Below are 18,251 nucleotides of genomic sequence, written 5' to 3'. Positions count from 1 at the left end.
TTTCTTCCCTACAACTTCTCCAATTTCTCCAGTCCCTCAGAACCCAATATGGATTACTAATAAAGGAATATAAATGAAAAGCTCTAAGGGACCTAATTGGAGTCTAATCTCCTCCTTCTATATATGAAGAAACAGAGGCAGAGAAAAATAAAGTGACTTATCCAGGATCACATAGTTTATAAATTTTTGAGGCAGAATTTTGAGTCAGGTTTTCCTGACTCCCAGTTTCAGTAACCTCATATTATCTCCTGGACAAGAGGAACATTGGGAGAAATTATGAAAACCATTTTTCTCCTTTCAACTGAGCAGACACAAGACACCTTAGGGGGAAAACACAAGGGAGGAAAGGTCAAACCTTTAGAGGAAATGACTTGCCCAAGTCATCTAATGACTGAGTTGAGGCTAAACTTGCATCTCTAGAGTCCGAGCTCAGAGTACTTTCTATTGTATTATGTTGTCTCCCAATCAGATTTACTCCCTAGCTCTTGGACGTCAATTATAACTTCTCTTCCTAATTATTTCAATATCCAGATTGAATGAGCAAGGACCAGAGCTTAGGGATAATGGGACAGGGTTCAATCCTGGGAGAGCACTTGGCTTTGGTTCACAAAATCAATTCTAACCAGTTATCACCTGGTCAATGGCTAAGCTCTAACCCTGGGCACAAAGTGAACCCATGATCCTGAGAGTCATACAACTTGCCATAGGATGCTACTGACTACAAAGGAGGTCTAGCATGATTGAGGTTTCTTCAACTTCATCTCTATTTTTGAAGACCCAGCTTAGAATATACATTCTATTGGCACTGATAAGCAGTCAAGAGTGTCAGATTTAATCCTGGATCTTGATGTTGACCTTGCTTTCTGCCCACCTCCTCTCGGTTTCACCTCCTTTCTGGTCCCATGGATTATCACTAGTGTTTAGAAAAGTGTTATCCTTAGTAAAGGAAGAGACAGAAGAAGACTACAGTTAATGGAGGTATGTGAAGAATGATTGTATGGAGAAAGGATGGAACAAGGGATTCAGTTTATCAGGAGTAAGTGCCTAGTAGAGTTCTGAGGCTGTGAGACATTACGGATGCAGACAGGGAAAGAAGGACAGTGGGCAAAGGAGTAAAGGACATAAAAGTCCAACTAAGGGAGCTTTGGCATTCTATTGACTTGTTAGAAACAGACCAACTTAGGAAGAGAGAGAAGAGAATGAATTCACATCAGAGTGAGAATTCTCATCTTAGTCCTAAAGTAGTATTTCCCAAGAACAGAATGGGGGTGGTTTATAACCCCTATCTTTAGAATTCCTCTGATCTATCAGAATCCAGAAGACCTCTGATCTCTTACATTCTAGTGGTTTTCCCCTCTCCTCTTAAAAGTTCAAATGTCCTATTTCCATAGAATTTGAAATTCCCTTGAGTGGGAATTTCAAATAAAAATGCCTATGTTCTTTAGAGGTCAATTCTCCTTATCTAAAGGAATTTAAATTCCCCCTGTCCTCTTAGAATTTAGGGTGTCACAGATTAATTAAAATTTAGAGCTCCATGAACCTCTTTGGATTTAGAACTTCACAATCTTCAAAATTTAGAATCTCACTAAATTATTAGAAGTTAGAATCTCTGGCCTATTAGAATTCAGAACTCTTCAGATTGATTTGGATTTAGAACCTCATTAGCCTATTAAAATTTAGAACCTAACTATCTATTCAGAATTTAGAACTGTAAAGGCCCATCGGAATTTAGAGTCGCATTGGCCTAGTAGAATTTAGAACTATTATTTATCCTCTCAAAATTTAGAATATCACTGTGCTCTTAAAATTTAGAACCTTCCTAAAGTACTATTGGTTTGACTGTATGATGCTGAGACTCCCCATGACTTAATAAAATTTGGAATTCCCCCTTCACTGAAGGATTTAATAGAATTATATTATTTGTTGTTGATTGGTTGATGAATCATTTTCAAGAACAGATAAAGTCCCCTTCAAAAAGAATTCTAGGTTCCCTAGCCCTAGGGGAAAAAAAAAAGACTCTCCCCTGTACCATGTTCCCTGACACATCCTTGCCACTAACTTGATTCAGGCTCAGATGCAGTGTTCCTTCTCTAATACACCCTTGAGTTTGTGTGAGAATGAATGGAAGTCAGCTGTCAGAGAAGCCCTGATCACTCACCAATCCTGCCATCCCCTCCTCGGTCCTTGGTCAAGCTGGTGAGGCAGTTCTCTGGGCTCTCAGTGCCATCCCTTAGGCAATCATCTCCCCTGGAAGGGTTCTCACCAGCTGCTAGGTCTGGGGCATCTCCACCAGAGCAGGCACACGGGGTCTGCATGATGCCACAGGGATGAGAGCTCCGGCTGCCAGCCAGACAGGCCTCCAACCAGCGGCAGAGCATTTGACAGGCAGCCCTGCTGGGGCTGCGATTGCCCACCACCAAATATTCCACGGAGAATTCTGCATCAGGGCCTGGGTATGGAGAGATCAGGGTCTGATCATCAGACCCCAGCTGCTGCTGTCGTCTCATCTGTAGAAACTGTTTGTTGGACTGGAGAAAGGCATAACGGGCCGAGGGATCACAGAGACGTAAGACCTCATCAAAGCTCTCCACTCCCAAGTAGGTGCGTGTGGACTCCAGGAAAGAGTCAAATTGGTAGGTGCGAACAGGCCAGGGCCCACAAGGCCCAGCAGGCTTAGACACCTTCATGTAGAGGGTATAACGCCTTGGGTCAGGATTCCGCAGGGTCCAGGAGCAGCGGGAAACGTTGGCTGGGAAGACAGAGGCTGATGAGAAATAGCCAAAGAATTTACCAAGGACTAGAGTGGCACAGGGGTCAGACCCCTGCCCAGAGTCGGTGCCACCCACTGACCAGGTTGGTTGGACCAGAAAGAGGAGGAGAGGAGTGAGGATCCAGACCAGGTCCAGGGCAGCAGCTGGGCTCCTCATCCTAGATCTCGGGGCCCCTGGGACTGAGCGCAATCGGCAGCCAAAGTTGGGGAAGGTCTGGACATAACAAGGGCTCCGTGTGTGGGGAGGAGGCCAGCAAAGTGCAAGAGGAGATCCGGGGTTAGATGTGAAGGTGGGAACCAGTGAAGGGGTGCAGGGCTAATTGGAGGGCTGTAGCAGGTAGGTAGGAGAGAAGAAGCCAGTGAGCAGGGGAATGACGATTTTGAAAATACTTCAAGCTGTGTTTTCCAGACAGATGCTCCCTCCTGTGGTCATCAACTGTAGCTGAGACAGGAAAAATAGAGAAGAAAGGAACATTAAGCACTTGGAAGAGAGTGAGCCCTTGGTCCTGCTTCCATCTCAGTGAACCCTCACAAATGGGACAATGAGGAAACACATGATGGGGACCTCCAATCACAAAGAGCATCTATGTACCCCTTCCCTACTAAACTCTCAGATCTGAGATCAGAGGATACCATTTAATCTAACCCCCTCATTTTACAAAGAACCTGAGGTTCAAAGATGGGAGACTTGCCCGAGGTCATATATGCTGAGATGTTTCAGAAAACCAACCTAAAGATCAGCTAGAAATCACAAAGCAGCCAGGGACTAGGCCTTATGCCCACATCTGGCTCCTCAGATGGAAGCCAGCCAACAGCTCTGGGAGTAGCAGGTTCTTTTCTGGGAAGGGGAGGGGTTGGAGGTGGGGGGCTACAGGTACCTGCTGCAAATAGAAAAATGGGAAAGGGGAAGCTAAACTTGCTCCTTCTACTGCCTGTCTTCCCAGGCCCAGGGTTCAATGAGCCCCAGAGCTGGTTCTAGCAAGTTAGCTGCCAGCACTGCCAACCCGCCCACATCCCTCCTCCCACCCAGGGAATTCTGCAGGGACCTTTCCCTTCTGTGCCTCTGCAGGCCAACTTGCCTCGTATGTCTTCTCCTTCTGGCCTCTGCTGTCTCTTCTGCCTATCCTGTCTCCTCTCCAGGTCAATCTATTCTGTTTTCCTGCTTTCTCTTTCTCTCCTCCCCCTCCTATTTCCTTCCTCTTTCTCTCTTCATTCTTCTCTCTACTCTGTTTTGCTCCCCTGCCTTCCTGTCTTCTTTTTCCCCTCTCCTGCCTTCCTATCTCCTCTTTTCTTCCTTCCTCTTTCCTTTCTTCTAATTCTATGTGTCTATGTATTTTCTTTTTTCCCCTTCTTCCTGTCTTTATATTTGTCTCCTCATTCTCTTCAATTCCTTCCCCTTTTGTCTGTGTATCTCTTTCTTTTTTTGTCTCTCTGTCTCTCAGTCTCTCTCTTTATCTCTCTGTCTCTGCCTCTTTTCTCTTTCTCTCTCTCTCTGTCTCTCTCTGTCTCTCTCTCCCTCTCTGTCTCTCTCTCTCTCCCTCCCTCCTTTCTTTCTCTCAAGATACTGATGCTATTGCTTCTCTTTCTTTTCTCCTCCCTCCTCCATCTCTTTCCTCTCTGCAGCTCTCTCTCTCTCTCTCTCTCTCTCTCTCTCTCTCTCTCTCTCTCTCTCTCTCTGTTTCTTGTTGTCTATCTGTTGTCTGTCTCTTTCTCTCTCCCTTCTTCCTCCCAGGGTCTCTCTTCTCTCCTCCCTACTCCACCTCTTTCTTGTCTCCTCTGCAGCTCTCTCTCTCTCTCTCTCTCTCTTTCCAGTCTTTCCTCTCTCCTCCTGGCTGCACCAGCTCCAAGTTGCTCTCACTTCTCTCCCCCTGACTCTGAGTATCTTGGTCCTTCCCCCTCAAGCCAGCCATCCGCTCCCCATCTGTCTCTCAGAGGACTTTGAATGTCAGGCAGAAAAGTTGATGGGGGGGGTGGAGGGATGAGAACCTCTAGAGGTCATCTTGTTCACCCAACCTTCTGTCTAAAGATAGACTAACTGCTTCTTAATTGCTCCCCAGGAAAATTGGTTTAGGGTGGGGCAAGAGTTTAGGGAGCAGAGAGTAGTCTGTCCTTGTCCACAGAGTTTTAGTGAGCTGCTAATTTGACCATCACTTCCATCTATAATGAATTTAAGGGTTAATTATCCTTAGAAACTTTGAGATGTGACCCAAAGCCTTCTGGCTACAACCACCTGTCTGCCTCCTCCAGTCGACTAGTGTCTTTAACCCTCTGGCCTTGTTCCCAGCACCATTGAATCTGGCTCAGTCTTTTCCTCTGCCTTTTCCCATTGTCCCAGCCCCCTCTTCTCTCTCTTCCTGCCCCCACCCCCACCCCATCATCTCTCTTCTCACCTCTCCCACTCTCTTTGCTTCTCCCTCTGTCTTTCAATTCACACTCTTCATAGGAATCTAAAATTTAGAGACCCATCTAGTCCAACCCCCATGTTTTACAGATGAGGAAATTGAGGCCCTGAGGGACTCATCCAAGGTCACATGGCAGTATACATCAGAACTGAGAATTGAAGCCAAGTCCTCAAACTCCAGACCCATATATCAGACCCTAAGTTATTACTCTGGACACTACTCTGCAGGGTAGGGGATGAAATTCAGCATCAGCTTATCATGCAAAGACTCCACTCCAAGACCAGATCTGGGTTCAAGTCCTAGCTCTGTCAATGACTTGTTTTATGACCCAAAATAAATTCCTTCCCCTCTCAGTCTTCTCTGAAATGAATGGGTTGAATTAGATGACTCTTAAGGCTGTTTCAAGAAATTTATAATTCCAGTTAAGTGACTTTGGACAAGTCACTCCCCCTTAACTAAGTCTCGGTTGCCTTTTTTCCTAAAGGAGAAAGTTGCAATATATGATCTTTGATGGATTATCCCCTAAAATAACATAAGCATCTCGAGTCTCTTTCTCAAATATGTATATAATCCTAAATGGCTTATTATTTTAGAGAAAGAGACATTAAGGGTATCAGGACCCTGAGGCCTGAACTTTCTTAATCTGCATGAAATAATGATTTCCTTCTATTGTTGCTGTTTGTTGGTCTCTCCACCACCACCACCACCACCACCACCACCACCACCACCACCCTCAGCTCCCTAGCCTACAGCAGTGCTCCTTGGAGATGCTTGTGATTCTCTGAAGACTACATATAATTACTAGAGGCCACAGTCAGAATTACAGGTGGGATCTCAGAGACCTCCAGAGACCATTCTTGGCTTTCAGAGCACATAATCTTTGTCCTTCATTTTTTTTAGATTTTTTTTTCAAGGCAATGGGGTTAAGTGACTTGCCCAAGGCCACATGGCTAGGTAATTATTAAGTGTCTGAGACTGGATTTGAACCCAGGTACTCCTGACTCCAGGGCCAGTGCTTTATCCACTGCGCCACCTAGCCGCCCCTTTGGCCTTCATTTTCAAAGAAGACTACAGCATCAGGAAGGTGATGCCATGGCAAGCACATGAACTTGATTTAAGTGAGGGAGTGCCATGCTAAGTCACCAGTCTCCTCCTGAGTCAACTGGGACCAGTAGCCAGATAGGAATTAGGATGGCTGGAAATGGCCCCATATGCAAGGCAGTTAGGGTTAAGTGCCTTGCTCGAGGTCACACAGCTAGTAAAAGTCAAGTGTCAGAGCACATACATGGGGGATAAAGGGTTTAGTTTGAGAAAAACAAATAGGAATACAAAAATAGTGATGGGAAATGACTGGAAAGTTTGGCTGGAGTCAGACAGGCAAGGGTTTTCAATACTAAGCTGATGATTTGTATTTGATTTTAGAGGTAATAGGGAGTTGCTGAAGTTTACTGAGCAGAGGAGTGACTAGGCCAGACTTATACTTTAGGAATTTATTTTATCAGTTTTAAGTAAGATGGAATAGAGATGGGGAGACACTGAGGAAAGAAGGAAGGAAAGAAGGAAGGAAGGAAGGAAGGAAGGAAGGAAGGAAGGAAGGAAGGAAGGAAGGAAGGAAGGAAGGAAGGAAGGAAGGAAAGATTTCATTTGATTCTCACAACAACCCTGGAAGGTAGGTGAGGTTATCATCCCCATTTTACAATTGAGGAAGCTGAGGCAGACAGAGGTTAAGTTACTTGATCAAGATCATACAACGAGGTTGCTAATAACATTCTGGACTAACAGTAATCCAGAAAAGGGAAGGGAAGGGCCTGAATTAGAATGATGACTATGTGAAAAGACAAAAGGGCAAGGAAGTAAGAATTAGATGTAACAGTAGACTGGATCAGGAAGGCTTGCTTATGTGGTATTAAGGGAAATGGAAGAGTCTGAGTGTATGAACCCAGATGACTGAAATAATGGCATCCTCAAGAGAAAAAGGGAAATCTGGAAGTTTGTTGTCTGGAAGAGGAAATGGATGGGTGGAGGAGATCCTGAGATCCATTTTGTATTTTTGATTTTATAGGCTAGCCAGTCAAAGATGACTACTGCAAGACAAGACTAGAACCAGAAAGAAACTAGGCTTAGGTATATGTAGACTCCTCTAAGAGCTATATACATAGAACATAATTCCTTCCCTTGGAATTCTTTTTTTTCCTTTCAAAGCTCAGCCTAAGTATCACTTCCTCCAGGAAGTCTTCCTTGACCCTCCTCCTCCTCCATATGTCAATGTTTTTTTCTTTCTTTTCAAATAACTGTGTGGGATGCAATCTGCATTGTTCAAAAGAATATCCCCACCAATGAGCTATTTCAGTTCTTGAGAGTAGGAAAAGCATTCTTTCAGTAAAAATTCAAGAATATTGATCTTTATGTCCCTAGCACTTAGCAAAGTGCTCTGTAAATAATAGCTGTTTAATTTGAAAATACCTATAGCACCTATTTCTCTAGTTGCAAAGAACTGAAAACAAAGTGGATGCCCTTCTATTGGGGAATGACAAACATAAATTGTGATTAGTCAAATTGAAGATAAGAAACAATGGGGCAGCTTTTAGATAGAACATCAACCCTGAAGCTAGGAGGACCTGAGTTCAAACATAGCCTCAGACATTTGACACTTACTAATTGTGTGGCTTTGGGTAAGGCACTTAACCTTGACTGCCTCATGTCCAGGGACATCTCTAGTTATCCTAATTCATATCTGGTCACTGGATGACTCTGGAGGAGAAAATGAGGCTGGTGACTTAACATTATCCCTACCCCTCAAATTCAATTCATGTGACTATCATGGTATCACTTCCCTGATGTAATGGTTCTCTTCAAGAAAGAAGTAAAAACATCATCAAGAATATGAATGTGATGAGTTCAGAGAAGCATGGTAAGACTTACATGAACTGATACAAGGAGAACAGAACTATGAAAACAATATTCAAAATTGATTACACAAATGTAAAGGCAAAAGCAACAAATAACCATAGTTAACTGCTATGAAAGTAATGACTGGAATGACTGGAATTAGTCCTGAATAAGAGCAACTTATTCCTTTGTTGCAGAGGTGGGGGATTTGGGGTATGCTGCACTGCATATAATGATAAACTTGGGGAATATGTTGTTAGTTTTACTCAATTGCTTTTCTTTCTCACTTCTTATTCTTTGTTTTATAAAAGATGATTCTCTCAGAGGGGGAGAAAAGAGAGATATATTAGAAAACACAGTGCTCCCAAAAGATCTCAATAATTTTAAAAAATAGTTGTTGAATTGTAAAACTAACTATATGCATGAGTTATTATTACTTTCTCCACCAAGGCGATAATACATGATTTGGTACTTAATCCTTCTTCTCAAGATTATATGGTGAAGCTTGACTCCTGAGCAAAATCTCCACCAGCTCTATTCTTCCTCTGAACTTCTGGAGAGCAGGACCCCAGACTCCTCTTTTCATCTCCCCCAAAGCAAAATCATGGGCTAAGTAGACCACCATAAGGTCTCAGAGCAGACAAAGTCAATGACCTGAACTAAAGAAGTCAAGACTCAGCAACTCACACTCCAAGTCACTCTCCCTTTGGATATGCTTCAGTCCGTCCTAAAATTTAGTGCCAGAATTGAAAAGTGTTATTCTAGATTTGGTCTGATCAAAGTAGGAGGCAAATGGCACTAGGATTTTCCTCATTCTGGACTCAGTACTTCCTGTTTATGCAGCCACTGATCAAACCCCAAACTGGGAGCAGTTCTGTCACACTATGGACTCAGACTGAGTTTGCAGTCAATTAATATCTCCAGATCTTTTTTCAGAAAAGCATCTATCCAAGTAATCTCTTTCCAACCCTTGCTCATATAGCTGATTTCTTTTAACCTCACATCAGATTCATGATGACTTTTATATTTCATCCTTGTTCCATGGGACATGGACAAAAGTCACACAATATGGGCAGACATTCTTCATCACTGGAAGGAACATCCACATTTATGAGATCAGAGATTTATCTGAGTATTTGAAAATATTTCTTCCTACTAGATTTAAACCATTGTTCCAACCTGTTTTAGTCTTTTTTAGATCCCGTCTCTCATCCAAAGTGTTAGTTATTCCACCCACTTTTGTGACAGTGATAAATTTGACAAGCATTCTCAATATGTTGCTCATAAAATGTCGAACAGAATAGGACTCAGGTCAGATCCCTCAAGCATTTCACTAGAGACCTCCCCTCCAGGTTGACATGTGTTCATTAACTATCACACTATTACTCTATGTCTGACTAAAGTTGTCAATATTTCCTTCTGGGGAAAAGAAAAGTGATTGAGAGGGAAGGAGCCTCAAGATTGTCATGATATTTCAGGGACCAAGAACCTATTATAGTCCCTTGAATATATTTGATGATTAATAAAAGTTTGCTGAAATAAATTATAAACAAAGACTGGGAGTGAAAAATGACATCACAGAGCAAAATAAGAAAGAAAATGACAGAGGCATGTGGACCAATGTGCATCATTCATAACCCTAATGTAATACCAAAGGGAGTACTCAACATAGAACCAATCCTCAAGCTGACAAACAAGATCAATTCTAACCTTAGCCTTATAAGAATCCCATTACAAACTTTAACCCTGACTCTAACCCTTATTTAGGGTCCATAGGCAGATGGTTATAAAGACACAGTAGAATAGAAAGGTCAGTGAGTCAGTTAATGAATTAATTATTGTTAATTACAATTATTTAATTAATTAACAATTAGTTTTATGAATCAGGATTTGTGCTAAATTTATAGGGTACATAAAAAGGTAAGAACATTGATTCTGGAGTTCAGAGGGCCTGGGTTCCAATTCTGCCTCTAACGCTGAACAAATTAGCCATCCTAAGCAATCAGCTTTTTCATATGCAAATGAGAAGATGAACTAGAAGGTTTCTGAAATCTTTTCCAATGCTAGATTTCTGATCCTATGATACCTAAAAATCCTTCACTTCAACCTATTTACTTGGGTCAGCTCATGAGTTTCCTCATGTTCCAATGCTCCCATGTCTCATACCAAACATCTCCTTTGGGGTCCTCTCCTCCTTTTTTCCCAGCTTCCCCCCAACCTCTATTACAAGCTCTGTCCTGGAGCTTCTCCAATGCTGTTTCTTAGCAACTCCCCTGGCTTTCCAGAGAAACAACACATCTTTATGTGGGGGCTGGATATTTAGAAGGGGAAGGAGGTACAGTACAGAGAAGATCAGGCTCAGAAGGAGAAGGTCTGGGTTTTAGTTCTAAACTCTACCACTGACTGACTGAAAACTCTACCACCGACTAAGGCAAAGTCATGTCATGCCTCAATGTCCCCATCACAAAAATGAAGATAGTTGCTGCTGTACCACAAGGTTGTTGTGAGGATCCGAGAAGATGATGCATTTGAAGGTCCTCAGGAATACTGGTCAAGTATAGGATAATTCACAGTACTGGTATCTCCAGAGAAACTTTATTTATGTCTCTCCTTCAGAGACCTCTGGGATTGCAGTTTCTTTGAAGGTATTGAAGAATTTCAACTGGGAAGTCTAATCATTCTCCGATCTACCATCCTGCCAGCGGTACTAGGAAAAGGGGCCTCCCCTGAGAGGGCAAAGATAGCTATACTGGGTGGAATTGTGAGCTTCCGTGAACAGATTATTGAACAGCCAATCAGTGATGGGGTTTGGGATTAAAACCCAGATCTTCTCTCTCTCAGTTTCATCTTCCCTGTGCTGAATTTCTGTCCCTTCCTAAATATCCAGCCTCCATAGGAAGATAGGTTGTTTCTAGTCAAGCTCTTGGTCTTGCCTCAGCTTTTGACATGCTAGGTGACAATACATTAGTCACTTCCCTTTTCTGTTTCTTCCCCTGTAGAATGAAAAGGTTGGATGAAATACATTCTGTAGCCCTCTCCAACTTTGAGATTCCACAATTTAATGTCCCTTCTAATTCTGACATTCTATGTTCTAAGATTCCTTCCAGCTCTGATATGTTGAGGGCTAGGTTCTAATGTTCCTTCTTGCTTTGATGTTCTCTATTCTATTTTCTAACATTCGATATTCTAACATGTCTTATAACTCAGATATTTTATGTTCTATGTTCTTAGGCCCTTCTCAACTCTGACATTCCATGAGTATAAGAAGGAGACCAAAGGATACCATTATAGATACCTGCCAACCCCAGCCACAGTTCATTTGAAAAGAATTGTCTGTTTAGTCTAATTCTCTTCATCCCTGCTGAGTTTGGAAGGTTTTCCCAGTGTGAATGAGAAGAATAGGCTAGTAATCCTCATCCCTAAAACATCTGTTGAGTGATTGGCAGGTTTCACAGCACTGTCATATCCATTATCTCATCTAATCTTTAGATTGCCAAGGCAATCTTCCTTTAAAGAAGAGGAAATAGAGAATTCAAGGAACTTGTTCAATGTCATATAAGAGTCAATGGTAAAAAAAAAAAAGATGAGGTTAGAACCCAGATATCTTAACCCATACGTCTAGAACGTTCTTTTCTAACAGCATGACAGGGCTTTGAAAAGTGGGGTTTTTGTTTGTTTGCTTGTTTGTTTTAACAATGGATATTTAAACTCTTGCCCTGAAAAACTGATTCAGGAAAGACCAGAAAGTCCTCCAGTTTCTTCATTGTTTACTATTTCCTACCTCCCCATAAAAACAGCATTGCTAGCAATAGCCCCCTGGCTGATATAAAACTTAAAGGGACTGAGTTAAGGATGTGCTAGTAAATATTTAAAGCACTGACTCTCAGTTTAGGGTGGAAGAATAGTTGAAGGTAAACATTTAAGTTTAATCTTCTTTATTAACATTTTATCCACCACATTCTAAAGTCTAGACTAGCAACAAAACAATAAATCAAGCCCTATTTTGTAGCATTTGCCAGTTTCTGAAGAATAAAGGTTCACACTGAAAATTTAACAATCGGCTCTTTTTTCAGAGCTGGCTCCAATACACTCCTGGCTGAGCAGGTCCCTCTCTGTAAACCTACTATTTGATCGTTTACACTTCACAAGGAGTAGAGGATGGGGTAGAAGGAACTAATTAAACTTTCTGAATTTTAAAAGACATCCAGCCAGATTTTCCATAGAAATAGATTGTCAGAATTATTTCAGAAAACAACAAAGGATGGTATCAAGAAAAAAAAAATTTGATTAGAAGACTCACTACAAATAGTAATAATGTTAACAAAAATAACTTTAAGGTTTGCAAAGCTTACAACATCATTATCTCATTTGATCTTTAAAGCAATCCTATGACGAAAGTGCTATTATTATCCCAATTTAAAATGGAGGAAACAGCAGTTTAGAGAGGTCAAGTGATTTACTAACTATGGATAAATGGTACAGGCTTTTGAACCTAGGATCTACGGATTTCAAGGAACTGTATAGTTGTGCAGCATATTAATACCCCAGTTCTGTTCCCTTTGGTACATCAAGCATCTTCCCCCCCCCCCCCGTTATTCACTAACATACCTGATTTCCATGCCATTTCCCCATTCAACCTAGGTATTCCAGTGCTGAATGGCACAAGACTAAGGACAGCAGTCTGGCACATTCAAGTTGTGTCCTATCTCCAGGATAAGGTTGACCCTTGAATGATGAGTGGACAGTCTTAAAATCATAATATTTTATATTGAAAAAGCTAAATAATCTAATCCTTGCATTTTGAAAATGAGGAAACAGGGACCAGAGGACTGAATTAATTGGCTTCAGTTTACAGGCCGGAAGTGGAAATACTATAACTGAATCTCCAATCTCTGACTCTAAACCTAGTTGTATCATTCTTCAACTCAAACCAGTTCTGAATTCATTTCCAGTATTACTGTCTAGCCCATCTCTCTTTCCAATATGACAGGATAAGGTGAGAAGTCAAGTCAAAGTCAAGTCAAATACCTTGAAATCTAGGGATACTTGTCACTGTTTTGATCTGCCAATCTAGTTATCACATCAAAAATGGAAATGCTCAGTTTAGCCTGGCATGGTCTGTTCTTGAAAAATCTACCTGGGTTCTGAGAGACCACTGCTTCCCTTAACAAAAGGGAAACTAGACAGAATAGTAAATAGTAAATAGATCTGGAATCAAGAAAACCTAAGCTCAAATCTGGCAATAAATTTGGCATGCTGTCTGTGTGACCCTGGATAAGTCATTGAACACCTGCCTTAATTTCTTCATCTGTAAAATGAGGGTAATAACTGTACTCACCTTCCAGATCAGAGAAGGATCAGAGAAGATAACATTTGTAAAGCACTTTGAAAACTTTCAAGCTCTATATAAATATTAGTTTTATTATTAAGTGCTCTTTCCTCCTTAAATCTTCTTCATTCTCTTATTTCATGTCTCTCATTATCTTATACTTATTTGTAAGTTATCTGAGGATAGAGGTTCACCTTACATCATTCATCTTTGTATTCCCCCCACCATACCCTAGCATCATAGCTTCTATGTGACAGAAATTAAAAAGAGTTTTTGAATTTGAAAAGGACACAAATCAATCCTTTAATGAGATGACCTAGAATTTATCTAGGAAAATAATTCCTTATAATCTTAACCTCATCTTAGATGGTTTCCAGGAGCAGATCCAACTCAGAAAGACCTATTAGGGATTCTTACCCTTTTTGTGTCCCTCAGCAACCATTAAGGACCAACTGTGTGCAGGCACTATGCCACGTGATTGGGGTACAAAAACATTAATAACTTGGACCTTGGGCCAGTGAGGTGGCACAGTAGATAGAGCATTGCCCTGGAGTCAGGAGGACCTGAGTTCAAATATGACCTCAGACACTTAATAATTGCCTAGCTGTATGACCTTGGGCAAGTCACTTAACCCCATTGCCTTAAATAAATAAATTAAAAATTAAAAAAAAAAACCTTGGACCTTGTCATCAAGGAGAGTTTATTCTAATGGATAGATAGTATGCAAAAAAACTAGGTTCATACAAGATTTGTATAATGTAGTTGGAAGCTAATGGTGGGGTTGGAAGGATTGGAAAGGCCTCCTAAAGAAGGTCAGATTTGAGCTGAGACAGGAAGAAGCCAGAAAGTAGAGGTGATGAGGGGGAGCATTCCAGGTAAGGACAGCCAGTGAAAAAAGCTTAGAGCATAGAAAAGGAGTGTGGTGGGTAAAAAAATAGCAAGAAGGTTGGTTCTGGGCATCCTTTAGGTAGGCTGGTAAAACCTATGGACCTCTTCTCAGAGTAATATTTTTAAATTCATTAATAAAATATATGGGTTTCCAAAGGACACTGATTATATACAATCATATATTATTAAATATATATAAGTTAAATTACATATATATATATATAATGTCATATTATACACACACATCTTTTTGGAAGTTCACAAATTCCAGGTTAAAAACTAAATATACTAAACATACTACTACTACATGTAGATGGACAGCAATGGTTTGTTAATTAATGTGACTGTTCCAAGAAGATCCACTGGCCAACAAACCCTTTCCAAATATGTCTCTCACAGTGTTCAAAATGTCATCATCATTTGAGGAATTTCTTTTAGTCTGGGAAGAATCTCAAGGACCCCTGGAAAGGCATCCCTATTCCTAAGGAGGAGACGGAGATTTGAAAGAGAAACTACAGTTCCCTAATTATCATGATGGGTCCTTCAAATAAACTGGAAATTGGAGACCCTGACCCAGGACCCCTGAGTATGATCTTTAATTTAATAGAGTACATTGCAGACCTTCTCCTCACAAATCAGAAAACCTGAATTTGGTCCCTGGATCTACCACTTATTTGCTGTGTGACCTTGGGTCAGCATTTCCTCTCTCTAGCTTCAGTTTCCCCTACTAGTTAAATATGAATAATTGTTGCAATATTTCTCTTAAGTGAAAAATACAAGATAAGTGCATTGTAAGCTATAAAGTATTTACAGAAATGTGAGCCGTTAAGGGTAAAACTCCTTAGACAGATTTGAGTGCCTATATACTGGTTCCCTTCATCCTCTTTCAAGTCCTTTAGGAGTAGGTAGGCAAGAGAGGTAATTACTAACGCTCTCATTTGAGGGAGTGGGAAAAGCCCAGAAAGGGAAAAAAATTTTCCAAAACAACAAGTTCATGGTACAACCTAAACTCAGACCTAGATCTCCTTATTTAGAGGTCATAGACAGCCTAGTGGCACAATGGATAGAGAGCAGGATTCAGAGTCTCAAATTGTACCCCAGTCACTAGTTGTGTGACCCTGGTCTGGTACTTTAACCTCTTCATGCTTCAGTTTCTTTGTAAAATAAGGATAATAACACTTACCTTAAAAGGTGTCAATATGTGTAATCATATATAAAGTGCATTGCAAAGCTTAAGGGCTATATATAAAAACAATAAAAGTTATTGGTATTTATCATATAGTAAGAGCTAAAAGGGACTATAGATGCCATTTAATCCAATCTCCTCATTTTATTGATGGAGACCTGAAGCCAGGTGAAGTCAGGTGAGATTTCCAAGGTCATGCAGAATGTGAAGGTTCATTTCATCAATCCCCATGTCATTCTTTTCACTCTTACCCCTACCACTTTTTCATTTCTCATGAGTACCCTCTAAAGAATACTACAGGCCACCTGAAATAATAAACGTACTTCAATGGATATGTGACATCATCTATTTCAATGATCTCTCCATTGATGGGGACTTAAAAACTAAACAGCCTGCTCTTTCATAATTTCACCATAGAGGTCCAATCCAATGTGTGGGCAACCTCCCTTGCATTCTGAGATCTCAAAGATACCACTCTGGCTGTCCAATTATTTTCTACCAGCCTTGCCACAGGAAGGGTGCATCTCTTCCTTTCATACATTTCCTTAATGACAGCTTTCCTCCCATTTTTCTAAATTTCCTATTGGTTGCATACTGAAGCCCTCTGCTCCCCTCTATAAGTGCCTCTTCATTGCCCTCCATGGAATACTCATTTTTTAATTCTTTGTGGACTATAAAATCCCTAATCTCTCAACCATACAAAAAACACATTTTGCAGAAGAAGAAACTGATCCTTGGAGAGTGGAAAGAAATGGCCCAAGTAGCAGAAGCAGCATTCCAGATTACCAAGCAAGAGGTCTTGACCTGGTGTCAATCATGGCTGTCTAGAGCAATAGGAAAAAGAGTTGTCACAAAATCAGAGTACCTCTGCTTGGGCAGGGACCTCGGGGACCTTCTGGTCCAATCTCAGACATAGCAGGATGTGTAAAATCCCAACCTGTGCTTAATCAATTTATATTTTAAATCCTCTGGGGTGGGGGAGAGAACAATCTCAACTCCAGAGGCTTCTCATTCCACTTTGGGTTAGCTCGAATTAGATTTTTCTTTATAGAGTTTTACTCCGTCTTTCTACAATTTCCAACCATCTCCCCTGGTTCTGTTCTTTGGGGGCCAAGAACAAAGCTAATTGCTTCTCTATATGAAAACTATTCAAATATTTAAAGAGCTATCTTCCCCCAATCCTCACCTCTCAATCTCCTCATCTCCAGCTAAATTTACTCAACTCCTTCAATTAATGCTCTTGGGACTAAAGCCCTTACTAACCTTAGACCCATTCAGTACATCTAAGTCCTTACATAAAATGCAGTTCTCAAAACTCAAAACATAGTCTACTCTAGAAGGAACTGGACTAGCCAGAATAGAAAGGAACTGCCATTTCCCTTACTGTGCACATCATGCCTCTGACAAGAAAGTCTTAAGATGCCTTTAGAATTTTTTTTCTGGTCCAAACATTTTAGTTCCAGGTGTGGAGAGGGGGAGAAAAATTGATTTGAAATGAGTTAGGAGAACTTGGGGTTCAAGTCTTGCCTAAGAAATTGTTAGTCAAATGAAAGTACCTCATTTCACTTCCAAGAAAGAAGAAAGGAAGGTAATGGGGGGGGGAAGAAGGAAGAAAGGAAGGAAGGGAAGGAGGAAGGAAGGAACTAACAAAGAAAGAAAGGAAGAGAAAGAGGGAGGAAGAAAGAAGGGAAGGAGAAACAAAGAGATGATTGAATGAGGGAAGGAAAGGAAGGGAGGGAGGAAATAACAAAGGAAGGAAGGAAGTTAGGGAAAGAGGAATAAAGGACGGAAGAAGGGAGAGAGGAATAAAGAGAGAAAAAAGAAGGAAAGAGAGGAAGGAAGGAAAGAAGGAAGGCAAGAAGGAGCAAGGGAAGGAAGGATACTAAGTGCCTACTATATGCTAAGAATTATGCTCATTGCTTTATAAATATTATCTCATTTGAACCTCAGTTTCAAACTGCACACTAGATATTCCTGGGGACAATGAACTAGTGATTTCCCTCTAAATTGACATCAACCCACTAATAGCCATTCTCTGGGGTAGAAAGATTCAACCAGTTTTGAATTGAGCTAAAGTTAACATTATCTAACCTACATCTCCCCATGTTTTCCATAAGAATAACATTGGAGTCTTTGTCAAAAGCCCTACTGAAATCATGTTATGCTATTTTACAGTATTCTAATTATCTGCCAAGCTATTATATCTGTCAATGAGACATGGTCCTTTTGGAGCAATTTGGACTCTTAGTGAACACCATTTTCTTTTCTAAAAATTCATGCCACCTAGTGATCCTGTATCATTTTTTAAAAAAAAATCTCTGCTCAAGAAATCTTCTACAAAGGGAGAGAGAGAGTAGAATCATGAGATACCACCAGAAGTGAGATCTTCTCTTCTTTCTCTAAGACAGAGAAGATAGCAGAAATGGTCTGTCTTAGACTACATTGGACTAGGAACCAGGTTAATAGGTCAAAAGAGAAGATAACTTATGCTGTGTCTCAAGCTAGGTAGCATAGTTGTTGAATGCCAATCCTAGAGTCAAGAAGACTTGAGTTCAAATGACCAAACACTTGACCAAACACTTCCTAGCTGGGTACCCTATATATAAGTCACTTAACCATGTTTGTCTCAGTTCCTCTTCTGTAAAATGGCAAGAAAATTCTAAATGGGGTCATGGAGATTCAGACACGGCAGAAACAACTAAATTCTTTCCCCCTTTCCTTATTATGGCCTTTTTCATGATCTTTCCCCCTCTGATTCTCTTTGGAGATGGTAGTAAGGGAGGCAGA

General features: G+C 40.9%; 1 protein-coding gene across 4 annotated transcripts in view; it reads right to left on the bottom strand.

The window, feature by feature from the left end:
- ADGRB1 (adhesion G protein-coupled receptor B1) overlaps window positions 1–18,251 on the bottom strand; it is a 268,497-nt gene that overhangs the window by 214,696 nt on the left and 35,550 nt on the right. For all 4 annotated transcript variants that reach the window (XM_074202856.1, XM_074202857.1, XM_074202858.1 and 1 more), the window contains exon 2: window positions 2,159–3,212. In XM_074202856.1, coding sequence (XP_074058957.1) covers window positions 2,159–2,927 — 769 coding nt within the window. In that variant the 5' untranslated portion in view covers window positions 2,928–3,212. The remainder of the gene's footprint in view (window positions 1–2,158; window positions 3,213–18,251) is intronic.

This window comes from Macrotis lagotis, chromosome X (assembly GCF_037893015.1).
Source record: "Macrotis lagotis isolate mMagLag1 chromosome X, bilby.v1.9.chrom.fasta, whole genome shotgun sequence".
In the NCBI taxonomy this organism is placed as follows: Eukaryota; Metazoa; Chordata; class Mammalia; order Peramelemorphia; family Peramelidae; genus Macrotis; species Macrotis lagotis.
Note: the sequence above shows the minus strand (reverse complement) of the source record. Positions and strands in the feature narration are given on the sequence as shown.